The sequence below is a fragment of the Rutilus rutilus genome (genome assembly GCF_951802725.1).
Source record: "Rutilus rutilus genome assembly, chromosome: 1".
NCBI lineage: Eukaryota > Metazoa > Chordata > Actinopteri > Cypriniformes > Leuciscidae > Rutilus > Rutilus rutilus.
The window spans coordinates 49,458,451-49,484,277 of record NC_140209.1 but is presented as its reverse complement, the minus strand read 5'-3'; the positions used below and the strand labels follow the sequence as shown (position 1 = coordinate 49,484,277).

Genomic DNA, 25,827 nt, shown 5'->3' with positions numbered 1-25,827 from the left:
AACAAATCTGACTTGATAAACTCTGCTGCTTTCCTGAGAGCAGACGGTCTCTCTCTGTGAGCTTCACTGCCTTCTGTTTCTGATTCTAATTTAATTTGAATGTGAATGGCATTATCATCAGTGTTAATTCTGTTTTAAATCTTTTTTTTTTTCTTCATCCTGCTAAAACATGATTCTCAAATAGTTGCCAAGTGATGCCAAAGACTTTGCAACAACAGTTTGCTGAGGGTGACCAGGCAACAGCTTGCGTCTTGAAGTACTCTTCAAAGACCGCAATAGTCAGACACAATTACAGAAGAGTAGGGGGGAGCTGGAAAGCATTTACATCTACAATAAGCCAAATGACAATCGAAGTACAATCATTCATTTAGCTCTTCTGATGGCCACATTTAAAATATTCTTGAGCAAGGACATACTCCACTTCCATTTGCCCTGCAGTGCCAGACCCAAATGCCAGGCGGGTCACTGGGGACTCTGTCTTAGGGCAGAAAGGCTAAAAAAAAAAGATTTAAAGACTGCCGTTCCTCTGAGTACCACTGTGCTTTTAGGCTAAGATACCAAAGCCCTGGTAACCCTGCTTTACTTGATATTCTGACATTTTTTGCACTCCTTTCCTCTTACAGACAATGTGCAAAAAGTTATGCCTTAAGATAGCAGGAAAAGACACTGCAAGGAAATATTATAATTTAATAATTGTGACGAGCAGGGCGAAGCAAATGCACCATGTGAGTCACACAGGTCTCAAGTCTCACGAAGGAGCTCCAGAAGGATATAAGAAGGAGGAACGGCAATAGAAGACAAGGACTTTATGTTGGTGTTTTATTGTGTTTATTATGTGGCAGTCGCTTACTTTCGTTTTGTTGTTTATGTTAATTTTGTCATTAAAGTTAAGTTTGTCGTTTGCTGTTGCATGCTGTCACACTCTGTGGGGAAAGATGTCACAATGAAACCGTGCCACCAAATAGGATATTATAGCTTTTGTTTTTTAATTAAGGGCATAAAGAAAATTGCGAAAGGCAAAAATGTTAAAAGTATTCAAAAATATCGAAGTATTACTTTGGCAAACCAAAATAATTATAGTGTCAATTGTACATTGGATGAAGGCTGATTGTACAAGGCTGGTTAATGCCTTGTTAAATTACATTTAAACACAATGTGACAATACAAATTTGAGATATATATTGCTGCTATATACAACTGCTGTGCTTATTTTAATGCACTCTCAATTTGCATCAAGAGACATGAATGAATACCTCACGCTGTGGTTTGCTTCTACAGCACACAGCTCACGGATCAGCACTAAACTATAATGGATGGTGTTGCTAAAAACATACTTTAACACAAACAAGCCTCATTTATTAAAACTCTACATCGCAGAGAATCTGTCAAGCCAGATTCTTTCAGAATGTTTCTGAAAATATGTTTCAGCTGTTTTTACTGGGTTGTCAATTGATTAAAATATTAAATTATATAATATGCTGATAAATTAAATACATTAATTGCAATTAATCACATATCAATATTTGCAGAAAAAAAGCCTGCAAATGATGCATTTTTGTGGCAAAACTAACTTCGAAAAGTGATAAATGGCCTCAGTCTTAAGAAAATATATTGTAGTTATATTTGTATATATTATAACATATAATATATACATATCTTATTAAAGAAATACAATTACTGGTAAGACCAGACACAGATTTGAACTCTGTTTCAACTCCTGCATGACCATCACAGTATCCAACTTGCATGGATCAAGAGTAGTACTAACTAGAATAGGCTACAAAACAAAGCCTCCAGCAGATCACATGCTAACAGCATGACACGATTAAGAGGCTCTCTTCTAGTTTTAAATATAATGGGGCTCTCTTCTAGTTTTAAATACTATACATATGAATTCCAACAGTACTCTCAGTAGTGAAGCTAAAAATCTCTAGCTAAAAAAACAGCATCTAGTGGTAATCACATGCTCCAGTAAGCCACTAGCTGTGGTGAAAGCCCTCCCTTGCTGTCTAAATATAAATGAGCATTATCCTTGCTAGCCCACTCCTCCGTCCGACTTGGGACGATTGGATGAGCGATTTCTCTTTTCGCCAGCCCTGTGTGAACAAAGGCTTAGCATGCCTGGTTAAATTGCTTCCCTTGAGGAAAGATAAAAGCCCATACATTATTACCCCCCCATGTTACTTCTGTTACACCAAAGGACAGCTAATGAATCTTGTAGACATGCAGTATCAATGTCTCTGTCTAACAGCCATGCCTGTGTTTCAGAGAGATTCGCCTGCAAAGATGTTCAAATTGGTTTGGATGCTCTATACTAAATGTCAAAATAATACCATTAATCGAGATTTAGGAAGGAGGGCTGATATATATATATACATACATATATATAGGCTTCTAAAGGCTTTAGAAGTTTTTTTTTTTTTTTTTTTAAATATGTATTAAATTTGTAAGAAAATGTATGTAAATTCTAAAAATAAATTCTAGAATCCAGTTAGCCAGTTATGAGAAAAAAGAACAGCCAGTTATGAGTGCATTTGCTATTTATATCCAAGAATCCAACTAACTTTGCCAACCAGCATCTAGCTGTGACATTTGAAACACATAAAACAGCATAAAGATAAGCCGCAAATAAAAAGCAAACCATGTCTGTCTATGAAGGTCGGATGACAGTCTTGCTAAAGATTCCAAGTGACAACTCTCAACAAGAATGCATTGACTCTATTGAGCAGTCTTTGGAGACTTAGCTTCCTGAATGAAGAACGTTAAATGCCTCAGTTTCTCCTGAAAACATGACAAGTGTCACTATTTCAATAACACTACTTTAACCTTCACATTACATTAGATTCACAAAGTCTAAAGGTAGTAAAAATGGGAACTAACTGATCCAGAGTGCAAAGAAAAGTAAACTTCAGCAAAGCCTTTTGCATTGGTTTGTATGTATGGAGTCTAAATGTCTAAGGCCACAAGTGAAAATGCTTCACACTTCACACACTATTAACTCTTATTTAATAGAATCATTTTTACTTCAAACTATATAATGAGTAGTATGTGCTTCTATGCAAAGCAAGAACACCTGACCTCTTGCACAAAGAGGTTCACGTGGATTTTTTTTTCATCTTTATCCAAATCCTTCAACTAAAAACCATTAAAACCTTATAGAGTGATGGGATGATGTATGTTTGAAGGCCAAAACCCAGAAACAATTTAGCATTTTAACACTTCCGGTTTCATCATCCTAAAGTCAATGGGGTTTTTGAATAGGCTGTTGGTTAAATGCTTGAAATAAGGTCCATGGTGAACACAAGCTCATGACATTTTCACATTTTATGTAAAGGTGGGTGCTGGGTGCACACTGTGCAATTTTGGCCGCGATTTGGCCGTCTGAGACAAAGTTTAAGATGTTCACCGACAGCCGATTAATGACCGTTGCGATAAAATTTTACCTCAGACGAAATTCTGGCAGTGTCAGAAGATTTGACTCACAGACCTGCAGTGTAACTTCTCCTACGACGACCGTCAAATCGTCTTCGTTTTTCAAGACAAGCCGTGACCAAAATTGACACTAGTGATTTCTTTGTAGCCGTGACCAAAATTAACGCTAGAGATTTCTTTGTAGCCGTGACCAAAATTAACGCTAGAGATTTCTTTGTAGCCACCATTTCAATCCTGCGTGTAATGCAGCTCACTGTGAATGAACGTGTCATTGATTGATGATGTAAAACTCCGGACAAGTTTTCTTGCGTGCGTGCATTCGTTTTTAACGCGTCTTGACTGTCGTACAGTCTGACATTAATGACAACTGAGATCTTACAGTGTGACGTGGATTATAGCGATGATCATGTTCATACAGTCTGACAAGCAACAATTGCAAATGACTATTATAAATCGCAGTGTGCACCCGGCTTAAGGGATAATCCATGGCTAGCTGTGCATTAAACGCTAATACCATTTGCCAGCATTGACAACTTAAAGCTGTAATTGATGTTTGCAGCACAATATTTGTCCGGAAGGGTAAAATTTACGGTTATTTTTGTCAGTTACGGCTCATTAGATCTAGCATTCTGCCTGCTTTGAATCAGATCACAGAGATAAAGTAGTGCGTAAGATTACATTTATTTGAATTAATGAATTGAATTAAAGCGTGTGTGAATTACCTGCGTCTGTTCAGCATCTATCTCCATTAACAAAGTGAGTTTAATTACTTCAAAACCAGCAATGTTACAGCCTCTTTGCTGAGAAATATAATGTGGCGATTCAGTAGCGAAGCAATTGTATTAATAAAAGTCCCAGGCAGCGTTGATAAGTTTCTGTGCTCCTGAATGTTTCTTTATGGGCAGCGCAATCTCCGCTCTCTGTGTGCGGTTGACATATGTGTGTGCAAGCTTCAATGAAAACAGTGCATTAATACAGAACGATGATTAAACTGACTTGGAACTAACTATCAAAATCAAGTATTCAGACAGACCATGCATGTATAATCAACTATATAAAATACCCTCGTGTGAAAAAAAAAAGAAAAAAAAAAGCTTTTACTTGTCTTGTAAAAGTGTCTAAACAGAGGTTTTTGGAGACAATAAATGTCATCAGCTGAACAGGTAAACTCATCTACTCATCTACTCACTAGTTTGATTTCTCAAAGACTGAAAGTGTTGTCATAAACTTAGTGATAGTGATGTCGAAGCCAATGCGACCGTGGTGTAGTTTGTTTATAGCCTACATTTAGCTTTTGACTTTTGCTGATTACATTTACACTTCAAACTCAAAGTTGTGTTCATTTGTGAAGATTATCACGATGTATAATGTGTATGTGGAACCACATACCTCCTCGTTGAGGATTTCCTGACATTGGGAGTAGTTTCCTTTCTTTGCCCAGGTGCCATTAGCCAGACATTCTCTGTACACATTATCTGGGGGGAAAAATACATATATCACACTGGTTATTGACCAATCCCCACCATATTTATTTATTTCTAAGGCAGATAATGTAACTAGTTTATATAATGTTTATTCGGAACATCTACGGACAGATCTGTCACTTCTTCATTGCATGACATGTAATTCATTACATAATTAAAAAGTTATGCAATATGACCTAAAACACTATAAATAGGGCTTCAATCAATATCTGATCTCAAAGTGCACATAGGTTTGATCTTAGCATGGATATCTGTTTAACCTTGACTTTGTGGTAAAATCTCTCACATAAAACTGATCTACAAATTCCAAACCCTCCACTACACCCCATTCTGTGCAGCGACATGAAGTATAACATAATATTGAAAGACATCAGACATCTTTTGCTCAATTATAGTTTACAAACATCTTCTGAAACATAAACCGTCTGTCTTAAAAATCAGTCATGGGTGCAGGCATGTATGAATGAAAAAGTGATTTTAGGTTTCATTTCCCATTTCCATTTCAGTGGATTCCCATTTCACTGTGGTACATTTCCTCTACAAGGCTTATATTGTGCTTTGAACAGCTTTTGTTAGATCTGGTGAAAGTTTTCAAAATCCCATAAAATAGGTTGAAATTCAACAACATGAGAATCTGGGGCACAGAGAATCTGAGCACTCCAGAACTCTGCTGACAGAAATGTTGAAATACAGAAGAGCTGTGAGCATTTTATCCAAAGACACTTATATTACACTCCTGCAGGAACATCCAAGCATCTCACTCTACAGTATTAAGGTTGGAAATGGGGTTAGTATTTAGAGATGCACCAAAAATTCGGCCGCCGAAAATGGCATTTTCGTTTTTTGGCCAAAAGAGAAAAAAGGCCGAAAATATATGCTGCCTCGCTCGCTCAGTGTTTAGCGCTCAGGTTTCACTCTCGCCCAGCATTGTTTTGTAACTTTGCGAGCGACACAGCGTTGCGTTTTTTTCAGTTGAGACACTTTGCTCGTTATGATACGTAATATCCGCGAAAGTGTTACTAGTATCTCATTTCACACATACCTTTTTTGTTTCTGTGTTGATTCTATATTAAAATGTTGATACAATGTAATGTATTTTCTCTGGCTTTTGTTTTAAATAATTTTTTTTCCGTTATTATGCTTGTTGTTGTCATCTGTTGACGGTGTACAAGCAGAGTGTGGCGGTTGGTCGGTGTGGTATTAGTCTCGCCCCTCCTCCACTGTGATTGGACGGTTGGGTAAAAAGTGACAAGTGATGAGTGCTGCGTTTTACCAAAAGTTGAACATTCTTCAACTCTTAGCGACCAGTAAAAAACGCAGAGCGCTCAGCGCTTCAGTGTGAAAAAGACGTTCAGCATCTCGTTACGCTCATGGCGTTTTAAAAACGCGGCGCTCCCATTGAAAACAATTGAAGAAACACGCCAGCCGCGTGAAAAAAAGGTTTTGGTGGACACACGGCCTAATGCTGGGTACACACCAAAAGATTTTTTACACCTTATAAGATTTTCAAAATGTGATAGACCACAAACATGAGGACAAAAAATCCTAGATTTAACCATTTGCTCCTATAGTGTGTGGTGTGCCATGATGTGACAAAGACAGCACACCACACACAAACAGATTTTCAACCCGTCTCGACTGTGAACACAGGAAATCTCGCAAAACCTTGTGAGACTTCAGAATAAGCATGACGGATGATATGCAGGAAGAAATTGCGATGATAGTGTTTGGAAAGGTTTTACACAACACGTTGTATAAACATTTGTGCTGTTGCCACTGCCACAAATCAACAAGCTGATCCTCCATCTCTGCTGTCCACATCAATTTCACTTTGTGCTGCGCCATGACTGCGTTTGTTATGCTTCCGTCTTCCATCATCTCGCTTTCTGATTGGATATTGTTTTGTTTCACGTGATAATCTCCAGAGCATGCGTGCGTTTGTCCTCGGGGTTCCCCCCACACATCAGGATTTCTGATCGTAAATAATAAACATGTTGAATATTTACGATTCGCGATCGGGGCGACTCCGACGTTCTTCCGATCAGGTTCGGACACTCTTAACACAACTCACACCAAGGGAAAATCTGATAAGATAAACTGTAGCCAGTTTACCTTAACCATCAAGATAATCGGGACATAGCTAGGATTGTCGGAAGGGGGGAAATCGGCCCAAAATCAGCCCGATTATCTTTTGGTGTGTACCCAGCATAAGGCTAATAAATCTTATAAGATTTTCAAAATGTGAGAAAACAAACATGACGATAAGAAATCATAGATGAATCATAAGACACAGATCTGTGTTCATCTGTCTATCACTCTCACAGATTCCATTCACAAACAAGCAAAATCTCTCACTTCAAACATGACTTTAAAGTAAACAAACATGGCGGACGACATATTTAAACATTCAGACCTTGTAGCTTCCCTTGGAATACTTTAACGATGCATCTAAATATTCCTTTCTTTTGAACTATCTGAGAGTGCACAAAGGCTTTTAGCTATTATGAGAGCCATCCACCATTTTGAAAAAAAAGAAAAAAAACTTTGTCACAGAATCTTCTGTCTCATACTTTATTATAGTTTCCATGGGAACTGCTGCAACTGTTGCAACTTTGTCAATTTGTGCGGGTATGTAGAGCAAAGATTCAAGTCGAGGTGATGCTGCAAGATGATTAGAGCCCTGATTGTCGTATGGGCGCAGCATCAGCACCCATCATAACAAGACGCAATTATGGGAATGATATCAGCAAGAGATGACCATCCATCATGGAGCTGTGACAGTAGAGGTCAATGGAATTTAAAGGACATGGCTATTTTCTCTCAAACCATGCAGGCAGGAGACACACTTTGCACACTTTATCTATCTATCTAAACTGTCACTCACCATTTCTCTGGTCAGCTGCAAACTATTTAGTCACCATCTTACAAGCATCCTCCTAAACCAATCAGACATATCTGTCTCTCGAGTTGACTGGCAATGAAATTGACCATGTGCAGAGTCACTACAGCATCTAATAAAATGATAGCCTGCTTCTCAAGTGTCCGACACTGATATAAAAATTGCTCACAGTCACAATAACTCACAGACATGGTGCTGATTCAGCTCGATTGTGTCCCTGGTCAAATTAACAACAATTTTGCTCATCCCTGATGTAGCAGTTTATAAATTACATTTAGAAATGTCTTTTGTTACCTTCACACCAAAAATAAATAAATAATAATAAATTGAAAAGTTTGAATCACCACCAGTATTTTCCTGTTAGCACAATTTTTCAAGTTCATAACTGTTTTGTCTCCTGGGAAAGATTTTAATACTAACATAAACAAGTAGTAAACAAACCAATGGTAATTTGAAGCACCTTGTGAAACTTCTGATGCAACTCAAAACTTTATCTTAAAAATAGCTGAAGATCCCAGAGAGAGCCTTGAAATAGTGACTCAAACTCACTTACAGGTAAAAAAAAAGAAGAAAAAAAAAAGAAAAAAAAAGTGAACTCAGCCCAAACACTTACTGCAGGGAAGGAAACACTCTTTCCATTACTCTCTAACTAACTTCCTCTCATCTTTGCCTTTTGCTCATGGCAATATTGATTGAGCATCTGAAGGTGAATGGCAGCTCCATAGATCACACAAGCCAACAAGGCACAGAGGAACCGCTACACGGTGAGTCATCTGCCTCCTGTAAACCTCCACATCCAGCCTGTCTGAGCAACCACACAATTGCCTGAAGCAGATCTGATGGTGTGACGAGACAAATAGACGGTTGTCAGTGCTTTCTCAGCTGGCACAGCCATCTTTTTGATGATGAGTAGTGAACGTCACTGGAAAACAATTCAGTATTGTGACATTATTTAAAGAGTGCCAAAATATTTGTTAAACAGTTGCTGTGCGATTATGAGGAACAGTATGATGAAGGGCAAAGAGGGGTGAAAATTCTATTGTACTACTTTTGGATGCAGCATGGAATCTTTTCAGACATGCAGCACTCTAAAAAGGTAGGGTTTTTATGAGCATGGTAAATTATGAATATTATGAAATACCACAATCAATAAAAAAAATCAATACTATTCAGCAAAGATGCATCAAGCTGATCTAAAGTGACAGTAAAGGCATTTAGAACTATATACTGTATATATATATATATTTTTTTTTTTTTTTGCAAAAACAAAATGTCACATTGTTTCCACAAAAAACTGTTTTATTAACATAATAATAAGAAATGTTTCTTGAGCAGCAAATCAGCATATTAGAATGATTTCTGAAGGATCATGTGACATTGAAGACTTGAGTAATGATTCAGCATATTTACATATAAATTACACAATTACATATTTTCAAATAGAAAACAGTTATTTTAAATTATCGTAATATTTCACAATATTAAGATTTTTGTGTACTTATGATAAAAATGCAGCCTTGTTGATCATAAAAGACTTCTTTCAAAAACATTTCAAATCTTACCAAACCCAAACTTTTGAGAGGTATAATAGTTTAGGTATAATAGGTAATAATACAACAAATATTTGTCGGATTTTCTTGACTATTTTGCTGTAAAGTGAGCAGGACATATTCAAATGTAGTGCATGGATTTGGCAGGCATGTATTTATGATACTCAGCGAGGCAGCAGGTCTCTGAGCCCTCCCTAGCTCCACAGTGTCCCAAAAATGTCCAATGTAAATCTGTGGTGAAAAATGGAACTGCAGTATGCTCTCATAGAGAGCCATTGGGGCAGATTTCAGGCTGCCCCGCTTATTATCAAATTAGATTGCATAAACCTCACTCTAGCCCAAGACGATATCAGTCCACTTCAGCTGTGTGTCTGCATCAGGTCAGTAACTTGTTGGCATGTTTGTTGTTCCTATGTGGAGTAGTGTATCAAATTTAAGTTTAAACGTGCTCGTGTGAATAGCCTTTATATAGAACTGTTGTGTTTGTTTTATGTTGAGCGCTATTCCTTAAAGGAGTCATAACCTAGTATTACATTGGATACCTACTGCTGTATTATAGTCTTTCAGGCCCTTCTAAAAAAGAAAAGTGGAAAAAAAAATAAACACAGACCTACTTTTACCCTTATTTCTGAAGGCATTATTGTCTCGCGAGATCAATGCGATGTTTTGGCTGTCGTGGACGCTCTATATGGCTCTGCACGCCAGTTGAAAGGGTTGTTGGGACAGCGTCATTAAAAATGAATTTCATCCACTGGTCCCTGATAGTTTCGTCCGATTTTGGGAGTAAAAACACATTTACATGTTTTTTATGGCAATCAACCACAGAGCAAGTCCGGTGTGCACTCGGTTTCTCCATCTTTCTCGACTGAACTGAATATGAGGGGGAGAGGGGAAGGGGGGGGCTTCCTGCTGTGGTGTCCATTTATGGTATATCCTACTACCTCATGACGTCAAGAGGGAGCTGAAATCAAAATCTCGTATTTGAGTGCGCGTGCACGCCCGCTGGTTTATTTACCCTGAGGTAAACAAACGCTTCACTTTTAAATATCGGCTTCCCGGCCAGTGTATAATCGTTAGTCGATCATAACATACATTGATTCTCGTGGAAAAGTGAAAATTGCAGGTTATGACTCCTTTAATACATTAATCAAATTTTCTTCTTAGTTAATAGTAATTACTAGAATGTAAATATTACATTCATAATGTGTTCCTGTGTATGACGCAACAATATTCTAAAGTGTTGCTCAAAAGCTTACTGTGATACAATGAAGGAATGATGACAAAAAATGCACATCGCTACGTACAGAATGTTGTCACAGCTCCATTTCTCTCACATGCTTCGTTGGTAACCCATGGAGAGCAAATGTCACTTAGCATAATGAAAAAAGACCCTGCTCAGCTGCCACTGAACTGGCTTTCTCTACCTGTCATAAGAGCTCGCTGAAACGGTGCTGAATTGCAGGCTTTGACAAAAAAAAAAAAGCCCAAGCAATAAAAGAGTCTGTCAAGGTCAAGAGAAAGACTGACAATGCCCGAAGGAAAGCAGGAAAAGTGAGACAGGAAGAGGAAGAGAGAGAGAGAGGGAGAGGGAGAGGGAGAGGGAGAGGGAGAGGGAGAGGGAGAGGGAGAGGGAGAGGGAGAGGGAGAGGGAGAGGGAGAGGGAGGGGGATGAGGAGTTATGTCATGTCATGTAAAATCCTCCTCCCACAGTGGGAGTGTAATTAACTATCACACACTTGCCCTGAGGTGGCAACTCAGAAGTTGAAGCTTTTTCCTTCACATTTCTCCCAACAGCCGTTATGTTCTAAAATAAGCCTTTTATACAGTAATCTATTTTTAAACTATAATTTAAATATGAGTGCACTATATAGGGAAGTAGCAAATTAAAAGTATTGTTAATTCCAAATTTGATCTAAATATTGTGAACTAAAGAAAGGTTAATTGAACCTATAGGCCTTTGCTTGGTTCAAAATAACTCACATGTTTACTTATTCACTGTTCTCTATATAGTGAATGACACAAAGTGCACTACAAGGGAAAGTAGTCCTAGTGAAAAAGAAAAAAAAAGTATGTTTAGACTCTTATATAAATACTGTATGCTAGAAAGCACTCAAATGACTCCAAAATATATTTGCATCTTCGTCTAAAATGGGTCACTTACTCATTAATTACTATTACGTAAAAGAAAACTGATATGTAAATCCTGTGTCCTGGAGAGTTGAAGAAACGGCTTCATCATAAACGTGCTATTTATTGGACAAAACATTATTTAAAAATGTTTTAAATAAATCCCAAAATTGTTTCCTTAGTCATTAATCACTATAAAGTGAACAAAATGAAGTAATTTCAGATGCTGGTGTAAATCATGTGTGCTGGAGAGTTGCACACTGCTTAATCACAGGACAAAACATTGTAAACATTTTTTTATAAAAAATAATTCAATACAATTTGTAACTATAAATACATATTTTGTCTCTTGTTCATTTTTTTGTTGATAATAATAAAATATAGGAGAATAAAAACATGAATCAACACGAATCAACACAAAGAATAGCATGCAATATTTTACCTTATTTTTATCCCCCAATCAAACATCTCCGCATCCAAAGAACAGAGTCGCCGTAATCAGATCTACTTATAGAGAGTAATTTTGGGCTGAGAGCTTGATTAAATGGCTCAGGTGCATTTGATTAGACTTAATTTTACAAGAATATGGATCTCCAGGAGCATAATTGAACACCGCTGATCAAAAATAACTAGAAAATGCACAGTACTATTCTGATTTAGTGTTGAAGGTTATGCCTCAAAAAAAAATTCCATTGTCAATAATCAACTACAATCAGAGCCTACTTCATGTATTCAAACAAACAAACAAACAAACAAACAAACAAACAATTAAATAAATAAAATCAGAAATAAACTTGAGTGGAAAAAAAACCTAATAGTAATTGTGTGTATTGATTTAAAATGAATAAATCAAAAACATAAAATAAATCCACACACTTAATCAAACTGCAAATACAAAGAAACGTGAGGCTGAGATTAAGTCTTTTACTAAGGAATTGAACAAAATATACATTCTATTGCTTCATTTGAATAACTAAAGACAGTATATCTTGCAAATGTTTTTGTTTAGCACGTGTATATTCTGCACAACTACACTTGACATTGTCTCTATAGTTAATCTATAGTAATATACTGCACCTGCTACAGGTTTCAAACTGATATTGATTCATGTTTTTATCAGCAGATGTGTAGCATTAAGCAGGCTGTGTAGTTTCTGACCCATTGATTGAACTCTATGTACTACATAAAAGACAACATCTGTTGCTAGCTCCATATTGAATTAAAAGTTCAAAACATCCAATGTACATGTGTGTGATTGCAAAAATGCTGGAATATTTTTCTCTTCAAATTCAAAATGGTATTGTACTGTCCGCCATCTAAGTAATGGCAAGTAATTTCAAGATTATAAAAAAGCATACTTTTCAAAATCTGACAAACCATTTTCTCAGCATGTTTTTCTTATTTTCTCACTTTACTAATGGCGCTTTTCCATTACCAGTACCAGCTCAACTCGACTCAACTCGCCTCGTCTCGTCTCGGCTCGGCTCGCTTTTCGCTCCGTTTTCCATTGCAGATAGTACCTCCACAATAGTACCTGGTCGTCATAGCGACGCCGCAGGAAATGATGACGCAGTGAATAGTGCCGATTCTCTCTGACCAATCAGCAGTCTGCCGTGTTTTCACGTCACATTTTAGTATCGCCTCAGCTCGCTCAGAACCTGGAAAAAAAAGTACCTGGAAGCAGGTACAGGTACAACTTTTACACAGTGGAAAACCAAACAAAGGCGAGTCGAGTCGAGGCGAGCTGGTACTGTGTAGTGGAAAAGCGCCATAAGACTGTACATTTTCCCACACATATGTTCTCCAACACTACTAGATGTGATGAACCTTAAATTTGGTCAAGTCCTGTTGCTGTGCTCAAAAATATTTTGGATTTAATCATTCAATGTTAAAATCAATTGAAATGAATGCACATTATTTTAATTACTGTGAGATTGTTAAACAAAGCTGTGTCATGCTGCATGATCTTTAGAAAAGAAGACTCACAAGATAAACACTTTCTTTACAGTAAACACTTCAATGTTATTTCATTCTATCCAATAAGCTAAACGGTCAGCATGACGTAGTTGGTATTGACGTCCTCGTAGCGTCAGCAACTGACGCAGCGTTGAGTTCCCTCGAAAGGGAACATCTAAGGGTTACATATGTAACCCCAGTTTCCTGAGAAGGGAATGAGATGCAGCATTGCATCTGCCATGCTTCGCGCCAGCCTGCACGTCTTCCTTTACGTGTTCCTCAGACACTGGTTTCCACAAGGATCAGCAGCTGACGCAGCGTCTTGTTCCTTTCTCAGGAAACCGGTGTTAAATACATAACCCTAAGGCTTTGTGTGTGTAGTCTCAATATCTAAATAACCGAACTTTTTTTTATCTTATATGATGTTTACCATATACATTCAAAGTGTGTGTGTGTGTGTGTGTGTGTGTGTGTGTGTGTGTGTGTGTGTGTGTGTGTGTGTGTGTGTGTATGTGTGCGTGTGCGTGTGCGTGTGCGTTTGCGTGTGCGTGTGCGTTTGTGTGTGTGTGAGAGAGAATTTGCAATTTGCCATTAAAGAGCACGATAGATTGTTAGAAATAATGGATGACTTTATGGGCAAAAAGCCCATTAGAGAGGTCAGGAAGATGGGCAAGTACATTTCTGACCATTCTAACATAATAATTTACAGTACTGACAGTTATACTACTCTAATCTGACAGAACTGACACAAAATCTCATGGTGGTGTCATTAGATATTACAAACATTATGGATTTTATGTCAGTTTGTTTGGGTAATGCAAGAGAAGTTTGTAATGTGATGACTACATTTCAGCACTGTAGCATTTTCCATTGATTTTAAATATGTATCTTGCATTGTTTGCTATTGATTTAACTAATGCCCACCTCTTTAACCTCTCTGTCAGGCCTCATTTCCACAAGCTCATTGATTTGTTCATCTCCCTTGCAGTCTGTCCTGTTCTGGGTCGACAAAATGCAAATGCTGAAAAGAGTAACACACTCTGCATATAGTGATCAATAGAGGCATTTCAAATAAACTGGCAACACATACATAGTTAAAAACATCTAAAGGTTTGTTGATTAACCAATAAGATCACCTTTTAATGAAAAGTGTTGAAACACAGTAGTACTTTTGTTTATAATGTCCAACTGAAAATAATTAAAACTTTTAATTATACCAACGTGAATAAAAAATTTTATTCCAACAAAAAAAGCATGCACACATAATAAAGATAAAAAATCTTCTTTCTTCCAATCCTTTTTCTTTCTCTCATTTAAATACACACAGATTTCATCCCACTGGGGTATAAAAACCAGAGAAAAGCCGATATAAGAGCACAGACTTTGTGCAGTGTGCTGTGAATATTATATATGTTCCTGATGTGCCTGAAGCTCTACAATATGCTGCTGCCAACAGGACTTTAAAGAAAAAGAAAAAATCAATCGTGTTATCCAGTGAATCTTAATATACACTAATCAACTAAATTTGAGGGATGTCATAATAACAAAATTCCAGTAGTCGGTACCGATACCATTCAAATTGTACGGTTCTCGGTACCAATTTCAGTACCACAGCAAAATCTGTTGGAACTATTTTTCTATTTTATTTAACTATTTGAAAAAAATATTAAATTCAATTCAATGACTTTATTATTTATGACGGGAATCATAAGAAAATAATACATAAGCATTGAAGGCTACATGCTGTTTAAACGTAAATATTGCTTATAAAAAAAAAATCAAGTGAAAGATTAGCAACCTCTATGCACACATTATTATTAGTAGTAGGCTAGTAGTATTTTTAATACATGGAGACGTAGCTAAATCCACTGTACAGTAGTTAAACCGAACTTTTATCTTGACGGGTTGCCGTGAAGACCTTTGAGTTTCTGTGCGTGTATGATATGACGATAGTTTTTCTCAAAAAATTAAACGGTAAAATTTTCATTAAGTGACTCCCAGAGCGGATGCCCCAGAGCTCTGGAGATGAATTTCATCTTGTCATAATATCGTGAGGCAGCAGAGACTGAAAACAGTGCGAGCGTCACTCGTGCTTCAGTGTGTGTGTGTGTGTGTGTGTGCGCGCGTGTGAGGTAAATTAAACCGCGCGACTGCACCATTTATTCACACAGAGACCAGCAGAACATGCAGGGTTAATATTTAAATAGCCTTTTTTTGCGGTTTAATATACACATACACTATATATATAGGCTACAGTGCTTCTAGTAAAAAAGTTAGTCTGGAGCCCCGCGCTTAGATAAACACGGAGCGACTGAAAGCAGCTGCCTATTAGTGGGTAACTTACCGGTACCGGTACTACACATAGACAGTAAAAGAAATGGACACAGCGACCCCATTGGATTCAACGGAGAAAAGTGAAGTCAATTAGAAGCACTCAATTCCTGATGGCTGAGCGTACTGCGCAGACTCAAACTGAGCTTGACGACGTAGATGTGACGTGAGCAACCTGTCTGTCTTCTAGTAGCTGTGCCAAGAGAAATCTGAATCATTCCCTTCCGAAACTTGCAGAGACGGAGATCGTGAGTAGGAGGTGTCCATGAGCTAGGAGCAGGAGCAACTTTTGCTAAGTATTTTGATTAATTATGTTGTCATTTTGCCTCCACGTCCCCCCGATTGCCCGCGAGCTTCTCCTCCTGTCTATGGTAATATTTCTCTACTGTGAGACAGAGAGTCGTGTGGTTATGACGCAATCGTTAGCCTATTTTTACAAAAACTGCTTCTACGGGGCCATAACATATAAGATACAAGGTAATGGAGCCTTTTATACATTTTCATGTTTCTTTAGAAATAAGTAATGGACAAAAGGAGTCTTTAAACGCCTCAGATGTAAAGTTATTCGCTGTCAAAGTGACGCCAAAATGAATGGGAGTCAATGGAATGCTAACAGCAGGTGATGGTCTGCTAATCAATGGCGGCCCCCGGGGAAGCTTCAGTTTCCGGCTGATAGATTACCCCCCTGGTACTACAGCAATGCTGGTATCGTCACATTTTAAAAATGTCAGTACTGACTTGGTACCGAAGTACCGGTACTTTTGACAACACTACAACTAAACCAGCATCTATGTAAGGCCATTCATTAGTGTGTATGAGAGAGTTAATTAACCAAAAAAAAAAATAATAATAATAATAATAATTATGCAATCCAGTGGCAGTCGGAGTTATATTAAAAAAATATCCTGGTTCTTCCAAACTTTATTTTTCCAAAAGTTTTCCAAACTTAAAGCCCAAACCAGTGCATCCATCCATCATAAAAGTAATCCATACGTTACCGGAAGCAAGTGATTATAGTTTATAAAGTTATAAATACGGAAATACGCTTTAGAAGGCCTTTATTAACACCCTGGCGCTGTATGGATTACTTTTATGATGGATTAATGTGCTATTTTGGGGTTTCAAAGTCTAGGGTACAAGTCACTCCCATTAAAAAGCTTGGAACAGCCAGAATATTTTTTTTATATAACTCCGATTGTGTAGAAAGAAGAAAGACATGTACACCTAGAATGGCTTGAGGGTGAGAAAAAAATGGGATATCTAAAAAAATGGGATAATTAAAATTGATAGATAAAAAATGGGATAATTAAAATTAATTAAAATGTTTGGGTGATCTAACCCTTTAATCATTGAGTTCACTCTGTCCCCTGGCCCCCCTCATATATTTCATAATTAATATTTTATCTTTCTCCTCCTCTTTAGATTTCCTAGTCTGGACACTGTTGTCATTGAATTGTACAAATAAGTGGATTGCAGTGCAGATCCACTCACACTTATTGTGGTGATGCATATTGTTGTGCTTATTTGCTCTCAAAAAGTTTTGTAAATTGGAAGATGTTACCACAAGAAAGATTATGTGGTACTCATTATTAAGTGGAGATATTAGTTTGTTAATTAAGTTTTAGTTACCTTTAAAATTAAGATTACATTCAAGTTTAAAGTTTAACATTTTAAACACCAGAGTTAAGAGACATGCAATAGCTTGTGAATCTTTAGCCACAGGGTTTGTTTGACAGAGGTAAACCAGACAGAACCAGACTGAATTAACAACGCAAAAGAAAACAAAAATCAGTATGATAATTGTTAGATATGAGGGAGAAAGATGTAAAGGTAGGAACAAATTTGAAAGGTAGGGAAGCGGGAAAAAAAGACAAAAAAGAAAAGCAGGCTGACAGGAAAGAAAGAAAACATAAGGAAGGAAGGAAGGAAGGAAGGAAGGAAGGAAGGAAGGAAGGAAGGAAGGAAGGAAGGAAGGAAGGAAGGAAGGAAGGAAAGAAGGATCAAATGAAAAAAGAAAAAGGAAAAAGAAAAGATATCAAGCATAGCGTTAGTTCTGGCAGGTCACGTTAGTCAAGCTCGCATCAGCTGACCCTCAGCTGATCCACATCTACCTATAGGAATACGACACCTATCACCGTATACATATATAAGCTCCTTCAGTATTATCAGCAGCTATCGCGTTTCTCAGGAGCAAATTACCCTCCTCCATCCCCAGCTCCTCCTCTCGCCCAGTCAGGATTTGACATTCTGATTCCCCTTGAATCAGAATAATTATTGAATAATGTTGTACTTTAAATCTTGAATTAAATATATTTGCAAATTTTCATGTTGGTTCTGTTCTGTTTACCCCAAGGGGGATTATTGCTGCTCTCCCTGCTCTTATCCATGCTAGGCTGCATGGATAAAATGATAAAGGAAGGAAGGAAGGAAGGAAGGAGGGAAGGAAGGAAGGAAGGAAGGAAGGAAGGAAGGAAGGAAGGAAGGAAAGATAAAAGGAAAAAGGAAAAAGGAAAAAGAAAAGATACAGGAAGAAAGAAAGAAAGAAAGAAAGAAAGAAAGAAAGAAAGAAAGAAAGAAAGAAAGAAAGAAAGAAAGAAAGAAAGAAAGAAAGAAAGAAAGAAAGAAAGAAAGAAAGAAAGAAAGAAAGAAAGAAAGAAAACTACACCTCCATCCACAGGGAACATTTAGAACTTGGTGTTAGTCTCTGAGGGATACTGTAACAATTTTGTCACAGCAGTGTGTCTCTCTCATTACAGTGCACACACACACACACACACACACACACACACACACACACACACACACACACACACACACACACACACACACACACACACACACACACACACACACACACACACACACATTCCTTCACCAAAGAAGATATGGTCAGTACATTCACATTGGCAGAACAGTTAGTGACTTTGTTAGCAATGGAAAAAAACATAACATGGTAGCATGCAAGAGTTCAAAAACTGACCTACATGCAGCCTAACACACACAGGCCAATTTGGCACTCAGACATGAATTTAAAAGCTTGTAATGTACTGTAGCTCTCAGCTGTCTGCTCGGTTACGATGCTCAGACTTCTGCTGTTCCTATCAAGCAGTGCCAGATGTATACATTCATCCAAAACATTACTTCCAGAAGTCACAGGCACAGTAATATCCCAAATGACCTGCCACTGTTTGAAGTCCAACAACATCAGCTTAACAAGAGATGCAAGATTATATGAGTCGAGTGACTAGGTCTTCTATAAAACAGATATATAAACTGTCTGCTTGTGCTGTCGTAAACAAGAGCAGACGGAGCCGTCCAGATGGGACTAGCATGAAAGAGTGATTCAATGTGAGATGCTTGGCACTTACTGGTGGTGTTGTATCGAACGCCGAGGAAAGTCTCTGGACAGGGGCGGGACACCACTTCTCCAGCACTGCTCCTGGGCCAGCATGTCCCAATGCCATCAATCGAAGTGTTACAAAACAAACCTGAAAGATAGAGGGAGGAAGAGAAAGAAGGAAGGCTTTGAGATTGAAACATTAGCCCACAGTTTCACAGTTTGAGCTGTTTTAACTGAAAGCAACTTGCACTGACAAATCTTCAAATATGTCAGTGCCCTTGTTTTGTCTCAAGATTCATACTATTAATTTTCTTCTTTTTTTCTTTTTTTCTAAGGCATTTTTTATAAAAGCTACTTAAATGTCCTAATTGAACTAAGGCTTAATCCTGGCTTAATCTAAACCCTGTCTGTGAAACCAGGCGTGTTATATTATGCAACATATAAACACACATATTTGAGCTTTCTATTTAGTTAAAGTATGTTTCAGGCCTAAATGTGAAGAAATGTCGAAACATAAAAAGTATATAAAAAGTGAAAGTATATTACTATATACTAATAACTAGCAAAAAAAAATTCAGTAGTGTGATTGTAGTTCAGCTGTTTTCATAATATTGTAATTATTATTATTATAATGATTGATTGATTTAAAAAAAAAAGATTTAATATTAATATTCACAGTGTAAAAGCCCATTCACACCAATAACTTTTAGCGTCGATGATAACATTTTGTTTATTGTAAGCACATGTTGCTGTTATATCGTCAGCTGCTTTAAATGCTCAAGCTCTTTAAAGTCAGGTGAATTCTGATTGGTTCATCAGCTGGAAAAAAATCTTTCTAAAAGTGATTCCAAAGATAACGTTCCTCTGTCTCATTATTGTTATAGTTGTGATGTGGACTTCTCTATTCTAATAGAATTAGAATGTTAATTAAACTTTATAGTTACAGTTATCATCCTTGGTTTGAATGGACTTTAAATCATCCTCTTTTATTCAACGTGTTTACTGGCACGACAGCGGGACAACCTGTCACTCACATGACATCACAGCAAACCACAACCATCCAACAACCCAAACATTTCTCAATGGACAAAATCAAGTCCTGTCCTATTAGAAAAAAAATAATTAAACTTTACAGTTATCGTCCTTGCTTTTAATGGCTTTAAATCATTCTCTTTCTCATATGTAATTTTGGGAAGTCTGATTCGTTTTAGTGTATTGGTTCAATAAACAACGGTTCACTGATTTACTTACCTTGTGCAGCATTTAGCATCTCTTTTATAGCTAAATGTTTAGCTAAACGCTGCTGTTCGTTACAATGTTTTCAAATATATTCTAGGTTTGTACAGCATTTAGCATTAAACTGATTAAGTTTAATGTAGTCACCCTAATCTGATTAAATTAGAAATGTTATAATCTGCTACATATTTAAAAGATGTGCATTCCTTAATACATCAAATGGTTTTAGGTTTTTGGTGTTAATAGCTTATAGTCTAGTTGACTACTTAAAAAAATAAAAAATAAAAATAACCTTGACTGTAGCTGGACTAAGTTGCTCTGACTCATTGAGCTGTGCCGATGTGAATTTGGACGATTCCCTGTTCTGTTCTATATAATCAATGTATGTCAATAAAAAAATTGAAAAAATGCAGTGTTGAAATATAATCTTAAATATTTTAAACGAAGCTGAAAGTATCTCATTGGTTGCTGAAGTGAAAGCATAATCTGATCAGTCAAGATATTTATTAAACAAACATGGAAGATAATGTGTAGAACTTTGTGAATCTACTGAGCTTTCCACTATGCACACACAATCAATATTTTAAATTGAGTCAATCAGCTCCATGTGTTTCCCATTACATACGAAGGAGATCATTTAACACTGGTTATTTTCTATGTGGTATCTTGGCAACGATCGAATCTCACAATTCCTAAAGAAACGTTATTCTCTAGAAACTTGAGAGGCTCTGGCATAAGCACTTAAGGCTATTAGTGGTGATTGCTGCATGGGAGACACGTGGGATTCTTGAGGATGGTTTAAATTGAATATCTTTTTATCCATCTTTATCTCTGTGTTTTTTTCTATGTGTTTATGTTAGCTGCAGGGCACACTTGTATAATCAGAATGATTTTTTCTTTCGTTCAGGCCTCTTTTCCAGAATTTAGAGTTTTTCCTTAATCAAAACGGATCTCTGGGACCCAGCGGAGATTAAAGTCCTTAATCCTCCCACGAGACTTCCACATATATGTCTACTGCATTCAGGATAAATTTTTCACAGAAAGAAAATACATTTGGCCAATCTAAACATCATGTGACCATCTGTTTTACCAACCAATGACAGACTGTACAGGCTGTGTTTGGCAAACCTGTTTTAAAGCAGGTTATTTTATTTTTACAGTTCTGTCTGGTTATGCTATAGGCACAGAAATGACATACTTTCACCTTTCAAATTCTGAATTTACTATTTGTAATTTATTATTAAAAACAGAATCGCTAGTGCATGATATCATGGCCAAATTTATTGCAGGGTCTGAAGTAATTTCACATGCTCAAAGCCTACACTAAATATTTTCTAGGGAATATCACAGTTATGCCCACTGGCTGTAACACCGTTTTTCTGTTTCCGTTTACAGATTGTAAAAACCGACCTGAGGTGTAAACTGACCTGTAGAGTTGGTGGGACTAGACGTCTGGTTCCATAGGATCAAAGTGCGAGCTGGGAAAGAAAAGAAAAACAATTAACCTCATAGATGTATGAGGACGTTTCAGATGGCACTTAGAGGCTTTTGCATCTGAACTCTTCATATACAGTATATATTATAAAATAAAATAAAAACATTTTAAATGAAAAATAGTGACATGATAAAATAAATGCTAAGCGCCACTTATCAATATTTCCTGTACAGAAATATAAGTGCAGAGCTTCTTACACACAATACAATCTTATCCAGAACCTTTCTCCATTAATAGGTTTAATGATTTGCGACAACATATATTGCTTGATGTCTTGGTGGATGATGTTGATCCTTGCTGAAAGTATGACATTTAAAAACACTCCCACATTCTCTCGTTCTTTCGTCTCAACACAAATTGCCTTCAGATTAATTTACAGCACATATTTCTTGGTTTCTCACTGACAACTGATCGAAGCCTGCAGATGTCCCTATGTAATAAAACAGGGTATACAAAAAGTTGATCTTGCAGGTAGGACTGTTTGTAATCTAATCTAATCTACTAATACACTGGGTATTATTTTTCAATGAAATTTTCCTGCCCAGGCGGACCGCTGCTGCCTCAACCCGTCCGACAGCCATAGACCCTCAGTCTGCTCATCGCCGAGGTCGACCTCCTGCGGCGTCCTCCGCTCCCACTAAGCCACCGCAGCAGCCATCACCTAGGCCTCAGCGTGGAGCAAGCCGGAGGATGTCGGCCCCAACTGTCCAGGCCGCTGCCAAACCAGGAGGCAAGCGGTGTAAAGGACCCTGAGACGGGCGACCCAGAGGTGGATCAGACTGATCTTCAGGAGATGGTGAACACGCCTCTCCTTCCCCCGGTGGAGGGCCGGGCGGAGAATTTTTTTTTTCCTTTTCTTTTTGTTGCACCACTGGCCCCCACAATTTCAATAAAAGAGCAGTTTCTGAAACCTCTGGGTCCCAAGAGGGAGCGCTTGGCGGTCAACGATGCAATACCTTGTCACCCTCAAGCCCCTCTTTCATCGCCAGCGAGCAGCAGTGGCTGTGTTCCAGATACACTCAAGAGGCCTCCGCACACTCACTCTGCCCTTTGACGGAAGCAGGTAGGTGTTGCACCACACTCTCAGACTCTACTTCGGGCCGCTATGCCGTCCGAGTTGGGTCCATGCATTCTCTTGGTCCCGCTTGCACTGTGTTTGGGAGCCTGGCTAGCGCTTCCCAGCCCGTCTCGCTGGCTTATCCGTATCATCTGACTCGGCTATGCGATTCAGTTCACCCGGCGCCCCCCAGCCTTCAGTTCACCCTTGTTCTAGCAGACAATGCCCTTGTGCTCAGGGTCGAGCCGGTCCCTCCAGCCGATATGAAGACCGGCTTCTACAGCCCATACTTCCTTGTACCCAACAAAGGTGATGGGTTATGACCAATCTTGCACCTGCGTGTCCTGAACCGGTCCCTTCACAGTTTGCTGTTCAAGATGCTTTCGCATCCTCAACTACCTCGACGACTGGCTTATCCTGGCCCAGTCGAGAGAGCAGTTGTGCGAACACAGGGACATGGTGCTCAGTCACCTCAGCCACCTAGGGCTTTGGGTCAACTGGGAAAAGAGCAAACTCTTAGGATCTCTTAGGAGATCAGAGGATCTCTTTTCTCGGTAGGGAGCTGGACTCGATCAACATGACAGCACACCTCACAAAGGCCCATGTCCATTCAGTATTGAACTGCGTGAACTCACTCAGATGCAGAACAGCGAAACAACTGAAACTTTTTCAGAGGCTCCTGGGGCATATGGCATCTGCAGCCGCGCTATTGCCACTCGGATTGCTATATGAGGCCACTCCAACACTGGCTCCACGATCGAGTCCCAAGATGGGCATGGCAGAGCGGCTCGGGTCGGGTCTAAATTACCCCACACTGTCGCCAAACTCTCAGCTTGTGGTCGGACTCTTCGTTCCTGCAGGCAGGTGTTCCCCTAGATCAAGTGTCCAGGCATTCTATGGTCACCGGCTGGGGGGCCACGTACAACGGGCATGCAGCTTCAGGTCTGTGGGCGGGGCCTCAACTGCATTGACACATCAATTGCCTCGAGTTGTTAGCAGTACATCTTGCACTGGGCTGCTTCAAATGCCACTTGTACCGTTGCGTACATCAACCTTCTACACTCCCGCCGCATGTCATAACTCGTCCGCCATCTCCTCCTTTGGAGTCAGAAGCATCTGAGGTTGCTTCGTACCATTTATATTACTGGAACTAGCTGACGACAAGCTTTCACGGAAGCAGGTGCTACCGGGAGAATGGCGACTCCATCCCCAGGTGGTCCAGCTGATATGGATGCGCTTCGGGGACGCACAGGTAGATCTGTTTGCCGCGCCGGACACGTCCCACTGCCAGTTATTCTTCTCCCTGACCGAGGGCACCCTCGGCACGGACACACTGGCACACAGCTGGCCCTGGGACCTACGCAAGTATGCGTTTCCCCCAGTGAGCCTTCTTGCACAGACCCTGTGCAAAGTCAGGGAGGACGAGGAGCAGGTCTTGCTTGTTGCACCATATTGGCGCAACTGGACCTGGTTCCCGGAACTAGTGCTCCTCGCGACAGCCCCTCCTTGGTCCATTCCTCTGAGAGAGGACCTGCTTTCTCAGAGATGGGGCACCCTATGGCACCTGCATCCAGACCTCTGGAAACTCCATGTCTGGTCCCTGGATGGGACGCGGAGGTTCTAGGTGACCTACCCCAGGCGGTAGTCGACACCATCACTTCCGCTAGAGCCCCCTCTATGAGGCGCCTCTATGCGTTGAAGTGGAACCTGTTCGTTGAGTGGTGTTCTTCTCACCAGGAGAACCACAGAACTTGCTCGATCAGGGCTGTGCTTTCCTTCCTGCAAGATGGGTTGGAGCGAAGGCTGTCTCCCTCCACCCTTAAAGTGTATGTTGCCGCTATCGCCGCACATCACGATGCAGGTGAGGGGAAAGTCACTGGGAAAGCACAACCTGATCATCAGGTTCCTGAGAGGGGCGAGGAGATTAAATCCTATTTACCCTATATACCCTCTTGGGATTTGTCTCTGGTCCTATCGGCTCTTCAGAGACCACCCTTTGAGCCTTTGCAATCAGCCGAGTTAAAAATTCTGTCCTGTAAGACAGTACTCCTGATTGCATTGGCCTCCATCAAGAGGGTAGGGAACCTGCATGCATTTTCGGTCGACGAATCGTGCCTGGAATTCGGCCGGCTAACTCTCACATGATCCCGTGACACCGGCCCGGATACGTGCCCAAGGTTCCTACCACTCCCTTCCAGGACCAGGTGGTGAACCTGCAAGTGCTGCCTTCGTATGTTCCTTGTCTGGTGTTGTCCTTTGTTCGATGTTTCGTTGATGTTCTCTGTTCTTCTCTTTGGTTGTTATTATTTTAATAAAGTTCTCCTGCATATGGATCCTGCCTTTGCTCATCTCTGAGAGCACTCTGTGTTCCAGAGTGACTCTCTTTATAAGTGAGTCATTGTCTCATTCACTCAGCTGATTAATTCAAAAACACTGATTCACATATTTGGATCATCTGCTCTATTTCTTTTGTGATATTGTTTATTTAATCACGCGCACCCCTTGACCATTATGAAAATTCAAGTTCAAGAATATTTTTTACCACAGTGCAATTCAAGCTTGAAGTACCCCTTACAGAAAAAACACATGAATTTCACATGTTATCACATGTTTTCCACATGTGATTACATGTGACCTCATGTGATCACATGTGTTCTCATGTGAACAACATGTCACCACATGTGAACAACATTTTACCACATGTGAACAACATTTTACCACATGTGAACAACATTTCACCACATGTGAACAACGTCACCACATGTGAACAACATTTCACCACATGTGAACAACATTTCACCACATGTGAACAACATTTTACCACATGTGAACAACATTTCACCACATGTGAACAACATTTCACCACATGTGAACAACGTCACCACATGTGAACAACATTTCACCACATGTGAACAACATT

General features: G+C 39.1%; 1 protein-coding gene across 1 annotated transcript in view; it reads right to left on the bottom strand.

Moving 5' to 3' along the window:
* crhr1 (corticotropin releasing hormone receptor 1) overlaps positions 1 to 25,827 on the bottom strand; it is a 159,063-nt gene that overhangs the window by 52,157 nt on the left and 81,079 nt on the right. The window contains exons 3-5 of the mRNA XM_084420431.1: positions 21,783 to 21,833; positions 19,148 to 19,267; positions 4,822 to 4,907 (exon numbers count right to left, since the gene is read on the bottom strand). Of these exons, the coding sequence (XP_084276557.1) occupies positions 4,822 to 4,907; positions 19,148 to 19,267; positions 21,783 to 21,833 (257 nt within the window). The remainder of the gene's footprint in view (positions 1 to 4,821; positions 4,908 to 19,147; positions 19,268 to 21,782; positions 21,834 to 25,827) is intronic.